The 21910-nt window shown below is 46.7% G+C and overlaps 1 protein-coding gene across 5 annotated transcripts in view; it reads left to right on the top strand.

The window, feature by feature from the left end:
* Positions 1–4650: 4650 nt before the first annotated feature.
* The window catches only part of TRABD2A (TraB domain containing 2A), a 61956-nt gene continuing 44696 nt past the window's right edge, over positions 4651–21910 (top strand). For all 5 annotated transcript variants that reach the window (XM_032243487.1, XM_032243488.1, XM_032243486.1 and 2 more), the window contains exons 1-2: positions 4651–4871; positions 18303–18863. In XM_032243487.1, the coding sequence (XP_032099378.1) occupies positions 4764–4871; positions 18303–18863 (669 nt within the window). In that variant the 5' untranslated portion in view covers positions 4651–4763. The remainder of the gene's footprint in view (positions 4872–18302; positions 18864–21910) is intronic.

The following is a 21910-nucleotide window of genomic DNA, read 5'->3' as shown; positions in this document are numbered from 1 at the left end:
TTTTTTTTTTTTTTGAGACAGAGTCTTGCTCTGTTGCTCAGGCTGGAGTGCAGTGGTGAAATCTCAGCTCACTGCAACCTCTGCCTCCCAGGTTCAAGCAATTCTCCTGCCTCAGCCTCCCGAGTAGCTGGGATTACAGGTTCGTGCCACCACAGCCAGCCTAATTTTTGTATTTTTAGTAGAGACGGGGTTTCACCATGTTGGCCAGGTTAATCTTGAACTCCTAACCTCAGGTGATCCACCCACCTTGGCCTCCCAAAGTGCCGGGATTACAGGCGTGAGCCACTGTGCCCGGTCCAGAAATTAATTTCCTTACAGTTCTGGATGCTCAAGTCCGAGATCAAAGTGTTGGCAGGTCCCTTTTCTCTGGAGGCCTCACTCCTTGGTTTGCAGATGACTGCCTTCTGCTGTGTCCTCACACGGTTGCCCCTCCGTGTGTGCATATCCCTGCTGTCTTTTTTTGTGTGTCCAATGTTCTCTCTCTTTTTTTTTGAGACAGGGCCTCACTCTGCCGTCCAGGCTGGAGTGCAGAGGAGATCATGGTTCACTGCAGTCTTGACCTCCCAGGAATAAGGGATCCTCCAGCCTCACCCTCCTGAGTAGCTGGGACCTCATTCATGCACCCTCATGCCAGGCAATTGGTTTTTTTTTTTTTTTTTTTTTTTTTTTTTTTTTTTGTGGTAGAGACAGTCTCCCTTTGTTGTCCAAGCTGATCTCAAACTCCTGGGCTCAAGCCATCCTTCCGCCTTGGCCTCCCAGGGTTCTATGATTACGGGTGTAAGCCACCATGCCTGGCTTAAATTTCGTCTTCTTACACAGACACCAGTCAGATTGGATTAGGGCTCATCCTTATGGCCTCATTTTAACATAATTATCTCTTTAAAGACTTTATCTCCAAGTACAGTTACACTCTGAAGCACTGGGGATTAGGGCATTAACATAGGAATTTTGGGGGATCATAATTCATCCCCAAATGGAATCTTAATATATCTAATCTATGAGGTGGGAGAAATGAATTGAGGTGAAAGCTGGCCTTGGTAAGGGAGCAGGAGTCACTCCTTAGCCAGAAGAGGCAAATGTCTAATCCTTCCTTATGACATGAAAAATGTTCATGTTTTGTTTGTGTTGAGATGTGATTCTGGAGAGATCTTGCTTTCATCTTCATTCATCACAGAGTGGCCTTGTCTGATGTCGATGCTCTGTGAAATTGCTTATGTTCAACAAGAGAACACCGTGGCTTAGCTGTGGGTGCCAGGCTAGCTTGCAGCAACACCAAGCAAGACCTGACTGATAGAAGCTGACCAGCCCCCAGCTCTCCAGGGGTGTTTTCTCTTTTTTACAGTCTGGTACAAGCAGTGTACTTGCAAAACAGATGCAGCTTTGGGATACGCGCCAATCTTTCCTACTTAGAAAATCTTGTGCCTGACCTGGCGCAGTGGCTCAAGCCTGTAATCCCAGCACTTTGGGAAGCCGAGGCGGGTGGATCACGAGGTCAAGAGATCGAGGCCATCCTGGTCAACATGGTGAAACCCCGTCTCTACTAAAAATACAAAAAATTAGCTGGGCATGGTGGCACGTGCCTGTAATCCCAGCTACTCGGGAGGCTGAGGCAGGAGAATTGCCTGAACCCAGGAGGCGGAGGTTGCGGTGAGCCGAGATCACGCCATTGCACTCCAGCCTGGGTAACATGAGTGAAACTCCGTCTCAAAAAAAAAAAAAAAAAAAAAAAAATCTTGTGCCTACACTGGATGGCCGAAGGAGTGTGGCAACATTCAGCTCCTTTCCAAGAATGCACGGAGCCTGGACGCCTGGCAGTGGAGGGAGTAGGTGTTTCCACACTCTATCAGCTTCATAGGTCTTCAACTGCTCGCCTTGAGGATGAACACACCCTGCTGGCTGAGCCTGGCTCTGGAACGCCTGGGAATGTGCTTAGCATTCCACTTCCCCTGGTCTATTAGTTACCTATTGCTGTGGCAACATATTACCACAAACCCAGTGGCTTAAAACAGCACACATTTATTTTCCCAGTTGCTTTGGATCAGGAGTGTAGACATAGCCTAACTGAGTCCTCTGCTTAGGGTCTCACAAGGCTGCAATCAGGGGGTTGTTGGCCAGGACTGGATTCCCATCAGAGGCTCCACTGGAGAGGGATCTGCTCCTGAGCTTACTTAGTTTGTTGGCAGAATTTGTGTCGTCATGACTGTAGGACTCATGGCAACTTGTGTATCCAAAGATAGCAATGGAGAGGAACTTTAGCAAGACCAGCACTACATGCTTCTGTAGTCATACACAAGTAATCACAGCACAGCCCATGACCTTTTCCACATTTCATTGTTAGAAGCAAGTCTCAGGTCTGGTTACAATCAAGGACATGGTATGAAACATAAATGTGAATATCAGGAGGCAGAATCGAGGGGACTTGCCACTACACCTCTTTTGTCCCAATCACCTTGGGAAATCTGTGGATGGCCGCAGGTCAGCCAAGCCAGATAGAAAAAGGCAGGGTGAAGGCACAGAGGTGTGATAGAAGCCATAGAAAATCCTCTGCATACTCTGAAAACTTTATTTTTGAGGGTAAATCTGATTTTGGGGAAAGAGCAAAAAGGTATCCACAGTATAATTTCCTCAGGTACTACTATAAAGGGGAAAAGCCTCACAGGTTTGTGTGAATTCAGAAAGCCATTAGTAGGGGCACAAAATAAGCACTTATGAATAGGTGGACCTAAGGGGATGCTGTAGTTTGAAGGTGCTCTCCAAAAGCATGTGTTGGAAAGTTAATCCCTAATGCTACAGTGTTGGAAGCTGGGGCATCATGGGAGGCTTCACCCTCATGACCTCAGTGAGGCTGACTAAGCTCTCAATCTCGATTTCTCTCTTTCTTGCTCTCTTGTCCTCTCACCTTCCGCAATGAGATGATGCAGTGAGGCCCTTGCCAGATGCAAGGAACATTGATCTTGGGTTTCCCAGCCTCCGGAACTATAAGGAAATAAATTTCTGTTCTTCATAAATGACCCAGTCTGTAATATTCTTCTATAGCAGCACAAAATGGACTAATACGGGAGCGTTGCCAAGGATTTCAACCATACATGAAGAGGAAAGAGAAAGGACCAGGGAATGGAGAGAACATCTTTTCGAGTTCTTTTTTTTTTTTTTTTTTTTTTTTCTTGGGACAGTCTTTCTCTGTCGTCAGGCTGGAGTGCAGTGGCACGATCTCGGCTCACAGCAACCTCCGCCTCCCGGGTTCCAGTGATTCTCCCGCCTCAGCCTCCCGAGTAGCTGGGACTACAGGCCCGCGCCACCCTTGTATTTTTAGCAGAGACGAGGTTTCACCATGTTGGCCAGGATGGTGTCGATCTCTTGACCCGGGATCCACCCGTCTCGGCCTGGGATTACAGGCGTGAGCCACAACGCCCGGCTGCATCTCTTTCAAAGTTCTTGATACTTTTTGCTTCCCCCCCCCCACAACCGAAGGAGAACGTTTTTGCCAGCAGGTGGCAGCGCTGGAGCCTGAAAACGCCAAAGAGCACCGTCCTGGGTTGGCCCGGAGACTAACGATTGCGGCCGGGCTGACATGGGGGAGTCATCTGAAGATAGGAGACAGTCAGCTCCAGAAAGTAAATCCCCACTCAAACTTAGAAAAAAGTTGGCGATTTTACAAAAACATCTGAACTCTAAATGTTGGTGGAGTTAAAGCTCGATAGACTTGACTCTTCAAAGCCAGGAGTTCTTTACCAGAAAGCTGGAAATGGGTTTCAGAAAACCTCTCCCCGCATTGTATGCAAATATGCCCCACTCCCGTTTTCTTCTTTTTCCCTGGGAGATCGTCCAGTTTCTATCAGATTCTCAAAATGGACAGCGACTTAAAGCAATTAAAAACCACTGCGACAAATGCTCCTGCAAACACCACTCCGAAGTTAATCGCGCAGAAGTCTGGACTTTAAAAGGTGGTGGTAAAGTGAGCTCAGGCAAGGGTAGGAGGTGTGGGAGGCGGGTCACAGATACTTGCCTTCCTAGTTTTCTTCCTGAAGGACCAATGCTGTGAAAAATCCTCAGTGGGGTTTTGGAGCCGAAAGGGAGCGACTGCAGTTTGCAGGCCTGCTATGTGCGCCAACCAAGGTGTTTCTCATAAATGTCCTCTTTTAATCCGTGCGGCAATCCTCTGAGTTCGGTGTTAACATCCCTAATATTATTCCCAAAAATATCTTAAGAGGGCTCTCAATGGAGTGCTGGCTTTTGCGGTCCTGGATTTTCAGTGGATGCACATACTGACCATTCCTCTCTCTCTTTTACATTCAAAACTTCCATGTGATTTTTTTTGTTTTAAGTGAATTTTCCTTTATAAATAGCCTTTCATTTATTTTGTCTCTTTCAAATAAGAGGCACCCTCCTCTCAAAATTGGTAGCAAAAGCACAGACGTAAAACGCGGGAACCAATGCGATTTTAGGTTGAATTTAGGACAGCGGTGGAACTTCACTTTTCCCTTCTTGCGGTCACACGAGATGGGCGGCGGCCCCGGCAGGGTTTGGGAGGGAGAAACGCGGTTCTGGAGTCCCGCGGCCGCTTAGGCGCGGGGCTGACCGGCGCGGGTGAGGTGGGGTGGGGGGAGGGAGGTCGGGGCTCGGCCCCACGTGGCCGCCGCTGCCTGGCTCACCCCAGCCCCGCCCGGAGGCGGCCCCGCGGCCCCTGCTAGCCCGGGGCGGGCGGCCACTGCTGCCCTACTCCTTCCCTCCGCGTTCAGGGCCTCGGAGCCGCAGTGAGGAGCATGAGTCGCTGGAGCTGGTTCCTGCTGCAGACCCTCTGCCTCCTGTCCACGGGCGCAGCTCCGCCGCGCGCTGCGCCCGGCGCCGCCAACTGCGATCTCAAGTCCCAAGTAAGGCGCGTGTCGGGTGCTGGAGAGCCGGCCTCTCTGCACCACCTTGGGATGGTTTCCTTCTGAACCCTGCGAAGCACCGCTCTCGGACCCCGAGCCTATTTCCGTAGCTGGGCTTCCACCTCGCACCGCGGCGCCCCTTGCTCGCGCACCTTTCCGTGCCCTCGGGTTCCCCTTTCCAGCGGGGGCGCAGCTTGCTGGCTCCAGGAGACTCAGTGCCCTGGACTTTGCCCTCCGCCAGCCCAAGGGCGTCAGGGAGGGCCCCTGGGGTCCTGCCAGCCATTTTCCCGAGCTTTCGGGGGACGGATCAGCGAGAGTGCAGCGGAGCAGGAACTTGGACACATTTATTTGAAGTTTCTTCTTCCCTCTCTTCCTTAAACGTTTATTTTATTTACTCTTATCAAAATATTAACAGCGTCCTGCAACTGCTTGATTTAACATTTATATGTTCAGTGCCTGAGTTAGAAGGGATTTTTTGGAGTTGAAGCCGTTCCCCTTTTTTTACTGCTGTGGGAAACTGACAATCAGCAGGGGACCTGTGTGCTCCAGGTCACAGAGCGCGTTGGCGGAGTGACCGCTCTCTGAGCCTTGCGTGTGCAGCGGGGCTCTTTAGATGTTCGCACCACTGTTTTGCGGGTGAGGGAAACCCAGGCAAGGGAGGCCAGTGACCTGCCCAAGTCCACACAGCTCTATAGCGGACAAGTCTTGCATCTCCGAGGCTGGACCTCTTTCGAGATGAGTATTTCCTTCTCTGACCGGTTTTCCTACGCTAGGACTTGTCTGTGGTTCTCAAGTCCCTCTCTTCTGAGTGCGGCATAGGTTGAATTTCGCGCATGTGTGCCGGTGGGTTTGATCTCTGTGCGTCCCTGGCTCTGAGGAGGGCCATGCCAGGCTTACTCTTCTGGTGCGCCCGCGACGCGGGGGACTGGAATTTAGAACTCGGCCCACCTTTGATGACACCTGAGGAGTTCCCCGGTCTGCCTCCACTCCTGGCCATTCACAATTTTATTCCTCATTTCAACTTCAGCAAAGCAGAGGACGGCCAAATAGAGCCGATCTTGGAGCTCAGGGCTGGCTGCGAGGACGCAAGGTATTCTCCTCTCTTCGGCGCCGCGGGGCTGCGGAGGGTCCTCTACCAGGGCAGCAGGTGCGGCAGCTGGAGAGGGCAGTCTGCACCAGGCATGGTTTCAAACCCTGTTGCGGTGTGGCCGCTTGCTTTTTAGACAAGATCGAGTCCATCTCCTCACAAGAAAGCACATTGTCTTTAACTTCTTCAAAACCGATTACCAACTGGTAATTATGGTGAGTGAGTCTGGATAAGGTCTCTCTCCTTTCGAATCTGTCTTTATGAGTCCCTTATTCCATCGGTTGTCCTACCTTTTGGTCTCAGGACTCTTTTACATTACAAAAAAGTATCAAAGAAACCCGGCTTGGTGGCTCACTCCTGTAATCCCAGCACTTTGGGAGGCCCAGGCAGTGGATCGCTGGAGCCCAGGAGTTGGAGAGCAGCCTGGGCAACATGGCGAGACCCACGTCTCTACAAGAAACAAAAAAATTACCAGCGTGGGGACTTGTGCCTGCAGTCCCAGCTACTCCAGAGACTGAGGTGGGAGGAAGCCTTGAGCCTGGGAGGTCGAGGCTACAGTGAGGTGTGACTGGGCCGCTGCACTCCAGCTTGTGTGAAAGAGTGAGACCCTATATCCAAGAAAAGTATTGAAAACCTCAAATACTTTTACTTTACGTGAATTAATGGAGATGTTAGCAAAACATAATGTAACACACATTCCATTAACCATCAGAGTAGCGACCTCATTACACACATGTAGCCTTCAGGAAATTCTACAGTACTTTGTGAGAAAATGAGGGTGAAAGGAAAATATCTTCGTTTTATGAAAATAGTTTTGACCTTACAGATTCCCTGAAAGACTCTTGGGGACAACCCACAAATCCTTGGACCATATTTTGACCATTGCTGTTCCATTCTGTGGGCAAACTCTCTCTTACCCACTTCGGAATTGGGAAGGCCAATCAGTGGCAGGGCTGTATTCCTGATCCACATGCTGCAAGGGCATTGTAGGAGGGTCCCTCAGCGGGTTGGGGTCTTGGGGTTGCAGAGTGGAAGCCCTGGGATCCAGCCTCCAACCCACTGCCACAGCCCCTATAGGATTCTGCAGGAGTGTAGTCTTGAAAGCTGGCTTGGTTTTCACGGTTGGTTAATCATTAAGAGGTCTTTGAGCCCCAAATTGGCCCCTAGACACTGCAGGGCTATCCTGAGCACCACGCAGGTTGAGTTTCTTTCTTATCAAACAGAACTCTTAGTGTTCTTTGCTATTCCTGCCTGATGCCTTTTATACTTGCTCTTTCTTCCCCCTGGAAAGTTCTCCCTCCATTTATTCACAGGCTTGCTCCCTTACTTCCATCTGGCTTTGGCTCAAGTGTCTCTCAATGGGCTTCTTCCTGATAGTAAAGGTGATGTCAACCTCTGCCTCCACTGCCATCTGCCTTCCCTGCTTTATTTTTCTCTGGAGCACTTAATCACAGTCGGATAAAAATTTTTGTTTATTGCTACCCCTTCCCCTATGTCACCTTCATAAGGGTAGGGATTTTTGTCGATTTTCTTTGCCTCTGCATCCCCAGTATTCAGCAGAGTGGCTGGCCGTAACAGATGCTCAATAAATATTTGTTGAATGAAAAGGATAACATAAAGCCAGCTTCATTCTGGCTGGTCTGCCGAAGAGTAATCTTGGAAAAGTGCAGTTATTGCAGGTCTGGAGATGCTAGGATGGAAGGCGCTGGGGAGGTGCTGGGTGTTGTGAGTTAGCTTGCAGTATGCATTTGTCATTGTGCCTTGTTCTTTTTCCTTGCATGGACTACACAGGTGTCTGTTAAAATCTCAGTTTAATTAGAAGCTTGTAGGTACTGTGTCTCAGTCACCGATGGCCATGTTCTCTCTCTCTATTTTTCTTTTTTGAGACAGAGTCCTGCTCTGTCACCCAGGATAGAGTGCAGTGTCATGATCATAGCTCACTCTAACCTTGAACTCCAGGCCTCAAATGGCCCTCCTGCCTCAGCCTCCCAAAGTCTTCGGATTACAGGCATGAGCCATCGTGCCTGGCTGTCTTTTCCTTCTGGGAACAGTTGCAACAAGTTAGAAGGGACATGTTAATAGTGGTTCAGTTTTATTATTATTATTGTACTTTAATTTCTGGGGTACATGTGTAGAATGTGCAGGTTTGTTATATAGATATACATGTGCCATGGTGGTTTACTGCACTCATCAGCAAGTCATCTACATTAGGTATTTCTCCTAATGCTATCCTTCCCCTAGTCCCCCGCCCCCCTACAGGCCCCGGTATGTGATATTCCCCTCCCTGTGTCCATGTGTTTTCGTTGTTCAACTCCCACTTATGAGTGAGAACATGCAGTGTTTGGTTTTCTGTTCTTATGTTAGTTTGCTGAGAATGATGGTTTCCAGCTTCATACATGTCTCTGCAAAGAACATGCATTCATCCTTTTTTATGACTGCATAGTATTCCATGGTGTATATGTGCCACATTTTCTTTATCCAGTCTGTCATTGATGGACATTTGGGTTGATTCCAAAGTCTTTGCTATTGTGAACAGTGTCATAATAAACACATGTTTGCATGTGTCTTTATAGTAGAATGATTTATAATCCTTTGGGTAGGTTTAGTTTTTTTTTTTCCTTTCAATCATCCTAATGTTAAAATCTATGGATTCTTCTAACTGCCGTATATTTTATTAGTGAAATAGAGTAGTAGAGGTTTTTTTTTTTTTTTTTTGTGGAGACAAATAGTCCTACCCTGAGGATATCAGTGTGAGAGAGGCAGAGGCAGTTGCACCAGTACAGCAAGTGCAAGGATCCAGGGCTCGCCAGTGGGCAAGGTCAGATAAGAGCTTCCTGATGAGAAGCCCTGAAGACTCTTCTTGCAGCCTATCCCTGCCGAGGGCATGCCTGCTAGGGGCAGGATCAGTACTCCGCAGGAATGGTTATTGGTGCACACAGTGGGAATCAGGGTCAGAACAGAACTGTATGCATTGAAGAAATTCTGTATGATAAGATTCATTTCTTTAAAAAACTCTTTTTGAGCTCCTATGTAGTAGTATATGGCAAGTATTTCAGTATTTGGGAATATCAAGGTGAATAAGACATGGCCCTTGGCATAAAAAAGCAGAAAAGCCCCTGAATTGTGTTAACTTGTAAAGAGAAGATGGGAAAGGTGGCACCTGAGGATGTAACAAGGTCCATGTGGTATTAATCTGGACAATCATCTGTGATCGGGAAGGCGAGCTGGACAGAGCCTTTCTAGATTTGGAGTCAGGTGGTGCTCCTGAGCAACAGTGTAACTAGCAGGATATTAACTGAAAAAAGATATGACTCTGAATCACAAGTAACGTCTATTGCATGTTAAGGCTGCATAAATATGGTGTTTAAAAGCCAAGACTCAGGAGCCAGCCTACCAGTCCACCACCTTAGCACAGGACATATTTTTGCTCCCACCATACCACTAAAACTCTTCTTGTCTAGGTCCCTAGTACCTCAACGTTGCTCAATCCGGAGGTCAGTTCTTAAATTCTTGATTTATTTGGCCTACCTTCCACATTTGACCCACGTGCTTACTTTGTGCTCCCTGAAGTACTTTCTTCGACCAGCCTCCTACTCTTCTGATTTTCTTGGCAGCCTTGCTGGCCACTTCTTCTCCCTTGCTAGCTGCTCTTCTTTCTCCAGACTTCTTAGGGTGAGAGGGCCCCGGGTCCATTCCTAGACCTTTTCTCCTGCGGGCATTCTCTTGGAGACCTTACGTGGTGATGATGCCCTCATCTTTATCTCTGGCTCAGGCCTCTCCCAAGCTACCAGATGGACCTTGGCACTAGGTTGTGTGTTTGACATCTCAACTGGACAGGTCCAAAACCAAATTTCTGACCTTCCCCTGTAACCCTCTTTCACTGCTGTCCTTCTCCATATCTGTTAATGATAACCTCATCCTTTCATCAGCAAGTCCTTATTTTCTTTTTCTTTTTCTTTTTTTTTTTTTTTTTTTTTTTTTGAGACGGAGTTTCACTCATGTTACCCAGGTTGGAGTGCAATGGCGCAATCTCGGCTCACCGCAACCTCTGCCTCCTGGGTTCAGGCAATTCTCCTGCCTCAGCCTCCTGAGTAGCTGGGATTACAGGCATGCACCACCATGCCCAGCTAATTTTTTGTATTTTTAGTAGAGACGGGGCTTCACCATGTTGACCAGGATGGTCTCGATCTCTTGACCTCGTGATCCACCCACCTCGGCCTCCCAAAGTGCTGGGATTACAGGCTTGAGCCACCGCGCCCGGCTCTTTTTTTTTTTAATTTTGAGATAGGGTCTCACTCTGTTGCCCAGGCTGGAGTGCAGTGGTGAGATCATAGCTTACAGCAACCTTACCCTCCCAGGCTCAAGTCATCCTCTTACCTCAGCCTCCTGAGTAGCTAGGGCCAGAGGTGCCTGCCACCATGCCTGGCTAATTTTTAAATGTTTTTAGAGACAGGGTCTTGCTATGTTGTTCAGGCTGGTCTCAAAATTTGGGGCTTAAGCAATCCTCCTTCCTCGACTTCCCAAAGTGTTGGGATTATAGGCATGAGACACCATGCTGGCCAGCAAATCCTGTTTTCTAGAGTGCATCCAGAATTTGATCAGTTCCCATCAATCCTGTCACTCCAGGATTATTTTGTCAATTTTGATTATTTTGGTAATGTCCTAAATGACCTACTTGTGTCTGCCCCCATGTCTCTGTTCATCCCAGCCTCCAGGGCGGTCCTTGCAACACACTGTCAGCTGATGTCACTCCTCTCTCAAAAACCTGGGCTACCTCCCATCTGACTCAGTTGAAAGTCCTGGAAAGGCCCCACTGATCCTGCCTGGCTTGGCCTTGCTCACCTCTCTGACCTCTGCCTCCTGCAGTCCTCTTCAGCCATCCCTCTCAGTTGTGCTGGCCTCCTTGCTGTTATTCCAATACATGGAGGCCCTCTCTGCCTCAGGGCCTTTGCACTGCTGTTTCTGCCTCCTGGAGGGAATGGTCTTCTCTCAGATATCCCCATGGTGGGCCCCTCGTCTCCTTCATGGCAAGGCTTAGATGTCTTTCCAGACATTCAGTGATTTTTCTGGTCACCCTACTTAAAATCACCCCTGCAACCCTGTGCCATGGTACTCACTGTCCCTTTTCTGGGTTACTTGTTCTTGTTTTGGTTTTATTTGTCAAATGACCTTTACTGAAATGTTTTCCTTTGTGCTTCTTAACTAGCTGGGCTTTCCACTGCGCCATGTTTGATGTCATCTATGATGTCATGAGGGTGGTGGCCATCAACATTATAGCCCACAGGCCGGGTGCGGTGGCTCAAGCCTGTAATCCCAGCACTTTGGGAGGCCGAGGCGGGTGGATCACGAGGTCAAGAGATCGAGACCATCCTGGTCAACATGGTGAAACCCCGTCTCTACTAAAACTACAAAAAATTAGCTGGGCATGGTGGCGCGTGCCTGTAATCCCAGCTACTCAGGAGGCTGAGGCAGGAGAATTGCCTGAACCCGGGAGGCGGAGGTTGCGGTGAGCCGAGATTGCGCCATTGCACTCCAGCCTGGGTAACATGAACGAAACTCCGTCTCAAAAAAAACAAAAAAAAAAAACAAACAAAAAAAACATTATAGCCCACAAACTGGGAAGTCCCCAGGATCTCTTTAATGGTTCCAGAGAGTTCTCTGGCTAAAGATCGATGCTGCATCTGTTCAGCAATGTTGACAACCTCATTGAAAGTGATACTTCCACTGTGTTTAATGTTTTCCTGTTTCTGTCTCTTGGCGGTTCCTTGAGGGCTCCGATGATCAGGGCAGAGGCAGCAGGCATCACCTCAATCTGGGCCTGTCTGTTCTGAATGGTCAGTTTCACTGTGATCCTCAGACCCTTCCAGTCACCAGTTGCCTTGGAAATGGGATCGCCAACCTTATTTGGAGACAGACCCAGGAAGGCTGATCTTGGGGGCCAGCACAGACATGGCAGTGACTTTACCCGTGGTGCAACTCAGTTATACAACTTTGCTCTCGTTGGGGTCCAGTTTAGGCGGCATGGTGGAAGTGGCTGGTGTCAGATGAACCCAGATTTGGGACAACTGCAGAAAGTTAAACCTTGGCCTCCTCCAAGCTGAAAGACTCAAAGCCGGCTTATGTGTTCTCCACAGCAATTAGCACCAACAAGGACCTGTGTGTCACTCACTGCTGTATTCCCACTGCCTGGAGCAGCGTCTGGCACGTGGTAGGCTCAGCAGAAGTAATTGTGTTGAATGCACGTGGGACAGTCCATGTGAAATGCTTGGGTGGAGACTGACACACAGTGAATAGCTGCTCTTAGCATTAGTACTGTCATGACATGGCTAGAGGCCAGACGTCTGTGTGTGTGTGTGTGTGTGTGTGTGTGTTTTAAATCTAAGCATTTTCAGTGAAAAGATCATACAGTGACCTTATTTCTAGACCAGTAATAGTTGAAAAGGCAACAATAAATAAATAATAAAATGAAAATGGATGCATATTGAGCAGACTGCTTCTGAAGGGAAATGCAGGCATTTTGAGGTTGGATGGGAACCTTAGGCAGATTAAGTGTATTTGGATAAAAACAAACAAAAACTGAACCAAAGCAAACCCCATCCCTCTATTATCCTGCGGTATGGGTTTGGTTTTCCTGGGAATATATTTGTTTGACATGATGGTGTCCTGATAGATGACAATGAATCAGATGCCCATGGGTTTAATAATAACATTCCAGTTTGTTTGCTGTGTCCCGGTTGGAAACCATGTAGAAGTTCTTGGGTAGACTGCCTGGAAGCTGTGCAATTAGATCTCTTACATAGGTCAGTGGCCCCAGACATTTCACCAGCCAGACCTCTAAATGAAGAAACAAATCAAACTAAAATTACTCTTTGAAGGCTGCCTCTACCTATTTGTAGGTAATAATTGTTACTTGTTTACAATTAACCAAAGACATAACTGTTACTGTCAGCTTTTTATTAGCATATATTATAGTTAACCAGTGTCTTCTACCCTGTTGATCTAATTTTAAGCAACAGTGAGACATTTGATTGCTTAATTTGCCTGAGCAGGCTTTCTTGGTAGATGTACAGTTTCCATTTCATTTCTGAAGTATTTAAATAGCCCCAGGGACCCTCATTACTGCATAAGAGGATGCCTAGGGGATGGGGACCCTGTACGAGATTCATCTCTTAAAATTACTTCAACAATCAATAGTTAAAAATTTTTTTTTTTCTTTTTTTGAAACAATGTCTTGCTCTGTTGCTCAGGCTGGAGTGTAGTGGCGTGATCTCGGCTCACTATAACCTCTGCCTCTGGGTTCAAGTGATCCTCCTGCCTCAGCCTCCCGAGTAAAGTAGCTGGGACTACAGGCCTGCACCACCACGCCCAGCTAATTTTTGTATTTTTAGTATAGTCGGGGTTTCACCATGTTGGACAGGCTGGTCTCGAACTCCTGGCCTCAAGTGATCACCCACCTTGGCCATTCAAAGTGTTTACAGGCGTCAGCCATTGCACCCGGCCTAAAATTGCTTTTCAAAAATATATTTTTTATTTGTTCTTTTATTTAATAATTACTTGTCTAATTCGTGTATTACCATAACTTTCTGACAGGGCTTATTAATTTAACTTTTACAAATTCGGAAACTGGCTAGGTGCTGTGGCTCACGCCTGTAATTCCAGCACTTTGAGAGGCTACAGTGGGCGGATCACCTGAGGTCAGCAGTTCAAGACCAGCCTGGCCAACATCGTGAAACCCCGTCTCTATTAAAAATACAAAAAAATTAGCTGGGCATGGTAGCATGCGCCTGTAATCCCAGCTACTTGGGAGACTGAAGTGCCTTTAAAAAAAACTCAGTGCGGGGCTGGGTGTGGTGGCTCACACCTGTAATCCCAGCACTTTGGGAGGCTGAGGTGGGTGGATCACTTGAGGTCAGGAGTTGAGACCAGCCTGGCCAACATGGTGAAACCCTGTCTCTACTAAAAATGCAGTAATTAGCTTGGCGTGGTGGTGGGCACCTGTAATCCCAGCTACTCTGGAGGTTTAGGCAGGAGAATCACTTGAACCCGGGAGGTGGAGGTTGCAGTGAGCCGAAATCGCACCATTGCACTCCAGCCTGGGTGACAAGAGCAAAATTCAGTCTCAAAAAAAAAAAAAAAAAAAAAAATTAAAAATCTCAGTGGGGTAGCTGGGCCACAAGCAGATTTTAGGTTTATTTTGCCTATTTATTGAATTATTGAAAAGGAGTATATGACCAGGTGTGGTGGCTCACGCCTGTAATCCCAGCATTTTGGGAGGCCGAGGCTGGCGGATCACCTGAGGTCGAGAGTTCGAGGCCAGCCTGGCCAACATGATGAAACCCCATCTCTACTAAAAATACAAAAAATTAGTTGGGCCTTGTGGCGGGCACCTATAATCCCAGCTACTTGGTAGGCTGAGGCAGGAGAATTGCTTGAACCCAGGAGGTAGAGGTTGCAGTGACCTGAGATTGCACCATTGCACTCCAAGCCTGGGCAATAAGAGTGAAACTCTGTCTCAAAAGAAAAAAGAAAAAAGGGGGCCGGGCGCTGTGGCTCACGCCTGTAATCCTAGCACTTTGGGAGGCCGAGGCGGGTGGATCACGAGGTCAAGAGATCGAGACCATCCTGGTCAACATGGTGAAACCCCGTCTCTACTAAAAATACAAAAAATTAACTGGGCATGGTGGCGTGTGCCTGTAATCCCAGCTACTCAGGAGGCTGAGGCAGGAGAATTGCCTGAACCCAGGAGGTGGAGGTTGCGGTGAGCCAAGATCGCACCATTGCACTCCAGCCTGGGTAACAAGGGTGAAACTCCGTCTCAAAAAAAAAAAAAAGAAAAAAAAAAAAAGAAAAAAGGAAGAGAAGGTTGTGTAACTGCAACTTAAATGCTTTAAAAAACAAGATCAGGACGGGCGCGGTGGCTCAAGCCTGTAATCCCAGCACTTTGGGAGGCCGAGGCGGGTGGATCACGAGGTCAAGAGATCGAGACCATCCTGGTCAACATGGTGAAACCCCGTCTCTACTAAAAATACAAAAACATTAGCTGGGCATGGTGGTGCGTGCCTGTAATCCCAGCTACTCAGGAGGCTGAGGCAGGAGAATTGCCTGAACCCAGGAGGCGGAGGTTGCGGTGAGCCGAGATCGCGCCATTGCACTCCAGCCTGGGTAACATGAGTGAAACTCCGTCTCAAAAAAAACAAAAACAAAAACAAGATCAGGCCAGATGCAGTGACTCACATCTGTAATGCCAGCATTTGGGGAGGCTTCGGGCAGATTACTTGAGGTCAGGAGTTCAATACCAGCCTTGGCAACATAGTGAAACTCTATAAAAATACAAAAATTAGCAGGGTGTGGTGGTGCATGCCTGTATCTCAGCTGCTTGGAAGACTGATGCAGAAGAATCACTTGAACCCAGTATAGAGGTTGCAGTGAACTGAAATCATGCCACTACACTCCAGCCTGGCGAGGACAGAGTAAGACTCTGTCTCAAAACACAAATAACAAAAAACAAAACCAGTCACAGGTTTGGGGCTAGTGAGATGCATTCTATTTACACTTATGAAAATTGAGGCAACATTTACAAATGGAAAGATTTTATCTATTTTTTAAATTTAAGATTTTATACTTAAAAATTAATTTTATTTGCTAATAGCGACAGGGTCTCACTATGTTGCCTAGGCTGCTCTTGAACTCCTGGGCTCAGGTGATCCTTCCGCCTTGGCCTCCTAAAGTGCCAGGGTAACAGAGGTAAGCCTTTGATAGATGATTTTACTGTTTAAAATGGCCCCCAGTGTAGTGCTGAAGTTGCCTAGAGTGCTTAAGTGCAAGAAGCCTGTGATGTGCTTTACAAAGAAAATACATGTGTTAAATAAGTTCAGTTCAGGCATGAGTTATAGTGCTTTCAGCTGTGAGTTCGGTGTTAATGAATGAACATTATATATTAAATAAGGTGCTGTTCTCTTCTCTCTCTCTCTCTCTCTCTCTTTCTTTCTTGATGGAGTCTCACTCTTCTTGCTGGACTGGAGTGCAGTGGCGCCATCTTGGCTCACTGCAACCTCTGCCTCCTGGGTTCAAGTGATTCTCCTGCCTCAGCCTCCTTGAGTAGCTGGGATTGCAGATGTCTACCACCATACTCAGATAATTTTTGTATTTTTAGTAGAGAAGAGGTTTTGCCATGTTAGCCAGGCTGGTCTCGAACTCCTGACCTCAGGTGAACTGCCCCCACCCCCCACCTTCTAAAGTGCTGGAATTACAGGCGTGAGCCACCGTGCTTGGCCAATAAGGTGCCTTTCAATAGAAGCACACATAAAACAAGGCTATGTATTGATCAGTTGATGAAAACGTTACAAGCAGAGGCTCACTTAACCCTACGTTTCCGCTAGGAATTTAACCCTGTTTCCGCTAGGAACAACAGTTTAATATTTGCTCGTCTTGTGTTTGTGGCAACTTTACAAAATATAACTACCATGAATAATAAGAATCGATGGTAGATTGAAACTTCATAATCCAGGGAAGCATGTTACTTAAAAGACTGAAGTCAAACCCTTTGGTAAAGGGAGTATGTTCCAAATATTTCTATCTCCCTTTCTCCCTCCCTCCCTCCCTGCCTTCTCTCTCTCTGTCTCTCTGTCTCTCTTTCTTTTTCTGAGACAAGGTCTTACTCTGGCTCAGGCCAAAGCACAGTGGTGCAATCTCCTGGACTCAAGCAGTCCTCCCACCTCAGCCTCCTGAGTAGCTGGGGCTACAGGCATGCACCACCACGCCCGATTAATTTTGGTATTTTTTTTGTAGAGACAGGGTTTTGCCGTGTTGCCCAGGCTGGCCTCCTGAGCTCAAGTGATCTGCCCACCTCAGTCTCTCAAAGCACTGGGATTACAGGCGTGAGTCACCACGCTTGGCCAAAATATTTTTTTTTTCTATAAACCTGGATTTTCACATTTCCGGCTTTCTTGATACGCTGTTCTTGTCACTAGTATGTCTGCCATTTACACCCCAATTCCTTGAGAGCTGCCCTGTGTACTTCTTTGTACAGTACCTCTTAATAAACAGATACATTATAAATGCCAGTTGAGGCTGAGAGATACTCAGGGGCTGGGAGTGAAATGGCCTGGCCTCAGATGGACATGCACCACTGCTCAGCATGTGCAACTGCTTAGAGAGAATCCATCCAGCAGAGACCGTCCAGATCTCTGCAATTGAACCTGAAGGCTTTGTGAGAGAAAGCAATGTGATGGGATGATCCATGTCCTAAAGGGACGGGAGCGAACTATGAAATCAGGGGCTCGTTAGGGCTCTAGTTTCAACCTTGGCTGTATGTTGGGATCACCAGGGGAGCTTTAAAAGTAGCATCTCTGTGACCGATGCAGTGGCTCATGCCTATAATCCCAGCACTTTGGGAGGCCGAGGCGGGTGGATCACAAGATCAGGAGTTTGAGACCAGCCTGGCCAATACGCTGAAGCCCTGTCTCTACTAAAAATACAAAAATTAGCTGGATGTGGTGGAGGGGCGGTGCTTGTAGTCCTAGCTACTTGGAAGGCTGAGGGAGGAGAATCACTTGAACCCGGGAGGCAGGGGTTGCAGTGAAGTGAGCCTAGATTGTGCCACTGCACCACAGCCTGGGACATAGGACGAGACTCCATTTAAAAAAAAAAAAAAGATAGCATCTCTGAGCCCCACCCCCAGCGATTCTGATGTGATTGGTCTGGGGTGGGACCTAGGGACTGGAGTTTCTAAAGCTTTTCGAGTGATTCCCGTGCGTAGCCAGAGCTGTGGATGCTGGTTTTGAGATCTGAAAAAGCAGGGACCGTGAGGTCTCCCTGAGACACTGGGCTTCTCAGGTGTCTCTTAGCTGGTACCAGGTATGTCCTTCAGGCCCCTGAGACTCACTTCTTTAACTCTTGCCCAGTTGCTAGGGCAGGCGTGGCACGAACTCAAAACTGGTGACTGCTATTGCTTTCTCATCTTGGAATCAACATTTTAATTGAAAAGGGGGTGGTTCTATCCCCTTTTGATTGAAAAGGTAGGTCTCACCCCAGACCAATCAGATCAGAATCTCTGGAGGTAAGACCCAGATATGCTACTTTTAAAGCTCCCCTGGTGATCCCAACGTACAGCCAAGGTTGAAACTGGAGTCCTAATGAGCCCCTGATTTCATAGTTTGCTCCTGTCTATTTAGAACATGGATTGTCCTGGCAGGTGAATCTACATGAACTCAAAAGTCTAAATCCTATTCTGATATCTTTTCTCTTGAAATGTGACTAATTCATTTCCTCTCACAGGTTCCTGACCACCCCTCCCCCCATATTATACCTTTATGTTGCCTCTCTTTTTTTTTTTTTTTTTTTAGCAAAGTGAGTTGAATTCTTTTTTGTGGACCATTAAGCGAGACCCGCCATCTTACTTCTTTGGCACGATCCATGTCCCGTACACCCGGGTCTGGGACTTCATCCCCGACAACTCTAAGGAGGCTTTCCTGCAGAGCAGCATTGTGTACTTTGAGTTGGACCTCACAGACCCCTATACCATCTCAGCTCTCACCAGCTGTCAGATGCTGCCGCAGGGCGAGAACCTCCAAGACGTGCTCCCCAGGGACATCTACTGTCGCCTCAAGCGCCACCTGGAGTATGTCAAGCTCATGATGCCCTTGTGGATGACCCCAGACCAGCACGGCAAGGGGCTCTACGCAGACTACCTCTTCAATGCCATTGCCGGAAACTGGGAGCGCAAGAGGCCTGTCTGGGTGATGCTCATGGTCAACTCCCTGACTGAAGTGGACATTAAGTCCCGTGGGGTGCCTGTCTTAGACTTGTTCCTTGCCCAGGAGGCTGAGAGGCTGAAGAAACAGACTGGGGCAGTGGAAAAGGTGGAAGAGCAGTGCCATCCATTGAATGGGTTGAACTTTTCACAGGTAAGACTCTCTTTGCATAAAAGACTTGGTGGCGTTTGGTTGTATGGGTGAATCTGTTGACTTCCAGAGCAGGTAATGGACCATGGGTATAGCTTGTCTAGAAATTGTCTTTGCTCAAAAATGCTTTTCCGGGGGGTTAAAAAAAGCCAGGTGGTTAGTTGTATCACTTATTTGAGTATTGCCAAGAAAGAAAACTTTTTTCTTATCATCCCAACAAATACTGTGTGCTTTTAAAATGCGTTTTAGTTGAGATCTTTCATTAAGAAGCTGCTTTGAGGCCAGGTGTGGTGGCTTACACCTGTAATCCTAGTACTTTGGGAGGCCGAGGCGGGCAGATCATAAGGTCAAGAGATTGAGACCATCCTGGCCAAAATGCTGAAACCCTGTCCCTACTAAAAATACAAAAATTAGCTGGATGTGGTGGTGTGTGCCTGTAGTCTCAGCTACTTGGGAGACTGAGGCAGGAGAATTGCTTGAACTCAGGAGGCAGAGGTTGCAGTGAGTGGAGATCATGCCACTGCACCATCCAGCCTGGGTGACAGAGTTTTGAGACTCTGTCTCAAAACAAACAAACAAACAAACAAAAAAAGAAGCTGCTTTGAGAGATTATGGACATGTGGCTGCCCCACGTGGTTGTCACAGGGCACGGCCAGGTTTGAAAATGATACTGGCCATTCCTGTTTTAGGTGACAGCAGTCTCTTTGAGGTCACTATTGTCCCTCTTCAGGTTACTGCCCCAGTTCCTTTCCTAGGCAGAGTTATGCTCCTCTTACCCATGGTTTAAAGATCCTACCCCAGGACATTGGAATTTAGGTGGATGTTCAAGAAGTTGGTTCTTCAATTCTCATAAGCAATACTTTATTAAAGTGTCACTTTATTAAAGTGTCATTGTTTAGTTGTTTCTGTGAAACTTTTAAAAAATACATTAGATCCTTCTGGAGACCAATGAGAGTTTTGCATTGTGAAATAATGTGTTCTTGTTTTGTAAATATTCTCAGTGGGTGGCCTTGAGATTTTGCTCCTCAGAATTTGAGATTGCTGTTAATCCAAATAGCTCAGCCTTAGCAGATTTTGACATACTGAAGTAGGATTGTTATTTAAAAGGTGTAAGGACGTGTAACAGCCTAAAAGTAATGTTCCTGAGTTGGTAATTATATCTTTAGAGAACTTATCTTGCTAAAATTCTATATTAGTAAGTACTCAGATGCTATTCTATATGCTATAGTATTTGTTTGGCACACTAAGATTTATAGATAAGGGATCATTAATTGTCTGCATTGATCTCCTGGGGAAGATTTTCTTGCATTATTATGGAAACCCAAAGAGCCAATGTTATAACCTTTTCAGTGTCTTCATTTTATATAATATTTTGAAAAAGAAAGGTGCTTTGATTTGAAAGCTTCTTGATTTTGACCGAATGAGTTTGAAACTCATAAGTATTTTAATCTGAGTCAAAGTCTTCTTCCATACTCCCAGTTGGGGAAAAATCTTGAAAGTAAAATATTAGCTCAAGCAAGGTATCTTTGAAGGAAGTTGTGCAACACTGTCTCTTAAGATAATATATTTAAGAGATATTTTAGAGCACTATAATTATAGACTACAGTGTTATGTTGATTTTATAACACATTCTTAGGGTTTATGTAGGTGTTTAAGATGTATAAACTAAATTTCTTATAAGACCTTGAAGTTAAGCTAGCAAGATAGAGTTGTTTAAATTTAGGAGGAAAACATGACTTGTTCTTTTTTTTTTTTTTAAATAAAGACGAGGTTTCACCATGTTGGTCAGGCTGGTCTTGAACTCCCAACCTCAGGTGATCTGCCCTCCTTGGCCTCCAAAATGCTTGGATTACAGGCGTGAGCCACCACACCCGGCCATCACTTGTTCTTGCGTCTTTTTTTCATGTAACTTCCCAATGTTTCATTTCTAGAGAGAAACCATAAAATACTCATAACCCGAGTATACAGCTCAATAACTTTTTTTTTTTTGGAGACAAAATCTCACTCTGTTGCCCAGGCTGGAGGGTAGTGGCATGATCTCAGCTCACTGCAGCCTCCACCTCCCAGGTTCAAGCAATCCTCCTGTCTGGGATTACAGGTACCTGCCACCATGCCTGGCTAATTTTTGTATTTTTAGTAGAGGTGGGGTTTCACCATATGGGCCAGGCTGGTCTTGAATTTCTGGCCTCAAGCAATCTTCCTGCCTCAGCCTCTGAAAGCGCTGGGATTACAGGCGTGAGCCACCACACCTGGCCTCAGCGTGTCACTTTCCACCATCACTTCTCTGAACTTTAGTTTTGTCATCTTTCAATCGGGGATATTAAAACTTGCCCTACCGTCCTGTTGTCAGAGGCAAATAAGAACAGCAAACTGGAAAGCACTTCATAAATATTATAGATATAAGCAGAAGGGAGTGAACATATAATACCTAATATGAGACTGTCCTCACTGATAATTTTATATTTAACTCTTGAACTTCTCAAGATGGGTGGTACCATAGATTTTGCATGGGGAAATTGTTTTTCTCCTTGGTTTTCCTTAGACAAATATTGTTTTAAAAAGAAGTTAAAGGAAAAGAGGACAAAAGCATAAAACAGAAGAGTTAGTGGAGGTTGCAAATAAGAGGCATATGGGCTGAATCCAGCTCACAGCTCTGTTTTATGTGATTAGCATGCTATTTTTTTTTTCCTTTTTAATGACTAAATTGACAATATTTAAGAATTGAGAAATATCATATGGAGAACAGTTTGGTTTCTCTTGAGCCATCAGAAGATCTGGAGTACTGGAGCCATACTCCCAAATAGCAGCAGTTGGCTGGACTGAGCACTGGCTGCTCCCTTTAGATGGGGCCAATGTTGTCTTTCCAGTTGGCTGCAGTCCCCACTCCTCCCTGTTGCCTTTCACGTAGCCCTGTTGACTTCTTTTAACTCATCTGCCTGACCCCTGTAGGCCTCGTGGCTCTTGGTTTATGGGGTGTAGGTCCCTGAATCTAGCTGAAGTCTGGCAACAGGTTATGTCCCTGATACAGATGCCTGGATTTGATCTTGTCG

The sequence above is a fragment of the Sapajus apella genome, unplaced genomic scaffold (assembly GCF_009761245.1).
Source record: "Sapajus apella isolate SASKATOON/1434 unplaced genomic scaffold, GSC_monkey_1.0 scaffold52, whole genome shotgun sequence".
Classification (NCBI taxonomy): Eukaryota; Metazoa; Chordata; class Mammalia; order Primates; family Cebidae; genus Sapajus; species Sapajus apella.
This window is presented reverse-complemented; position numbering and strand designations above follow the sequence as displayed.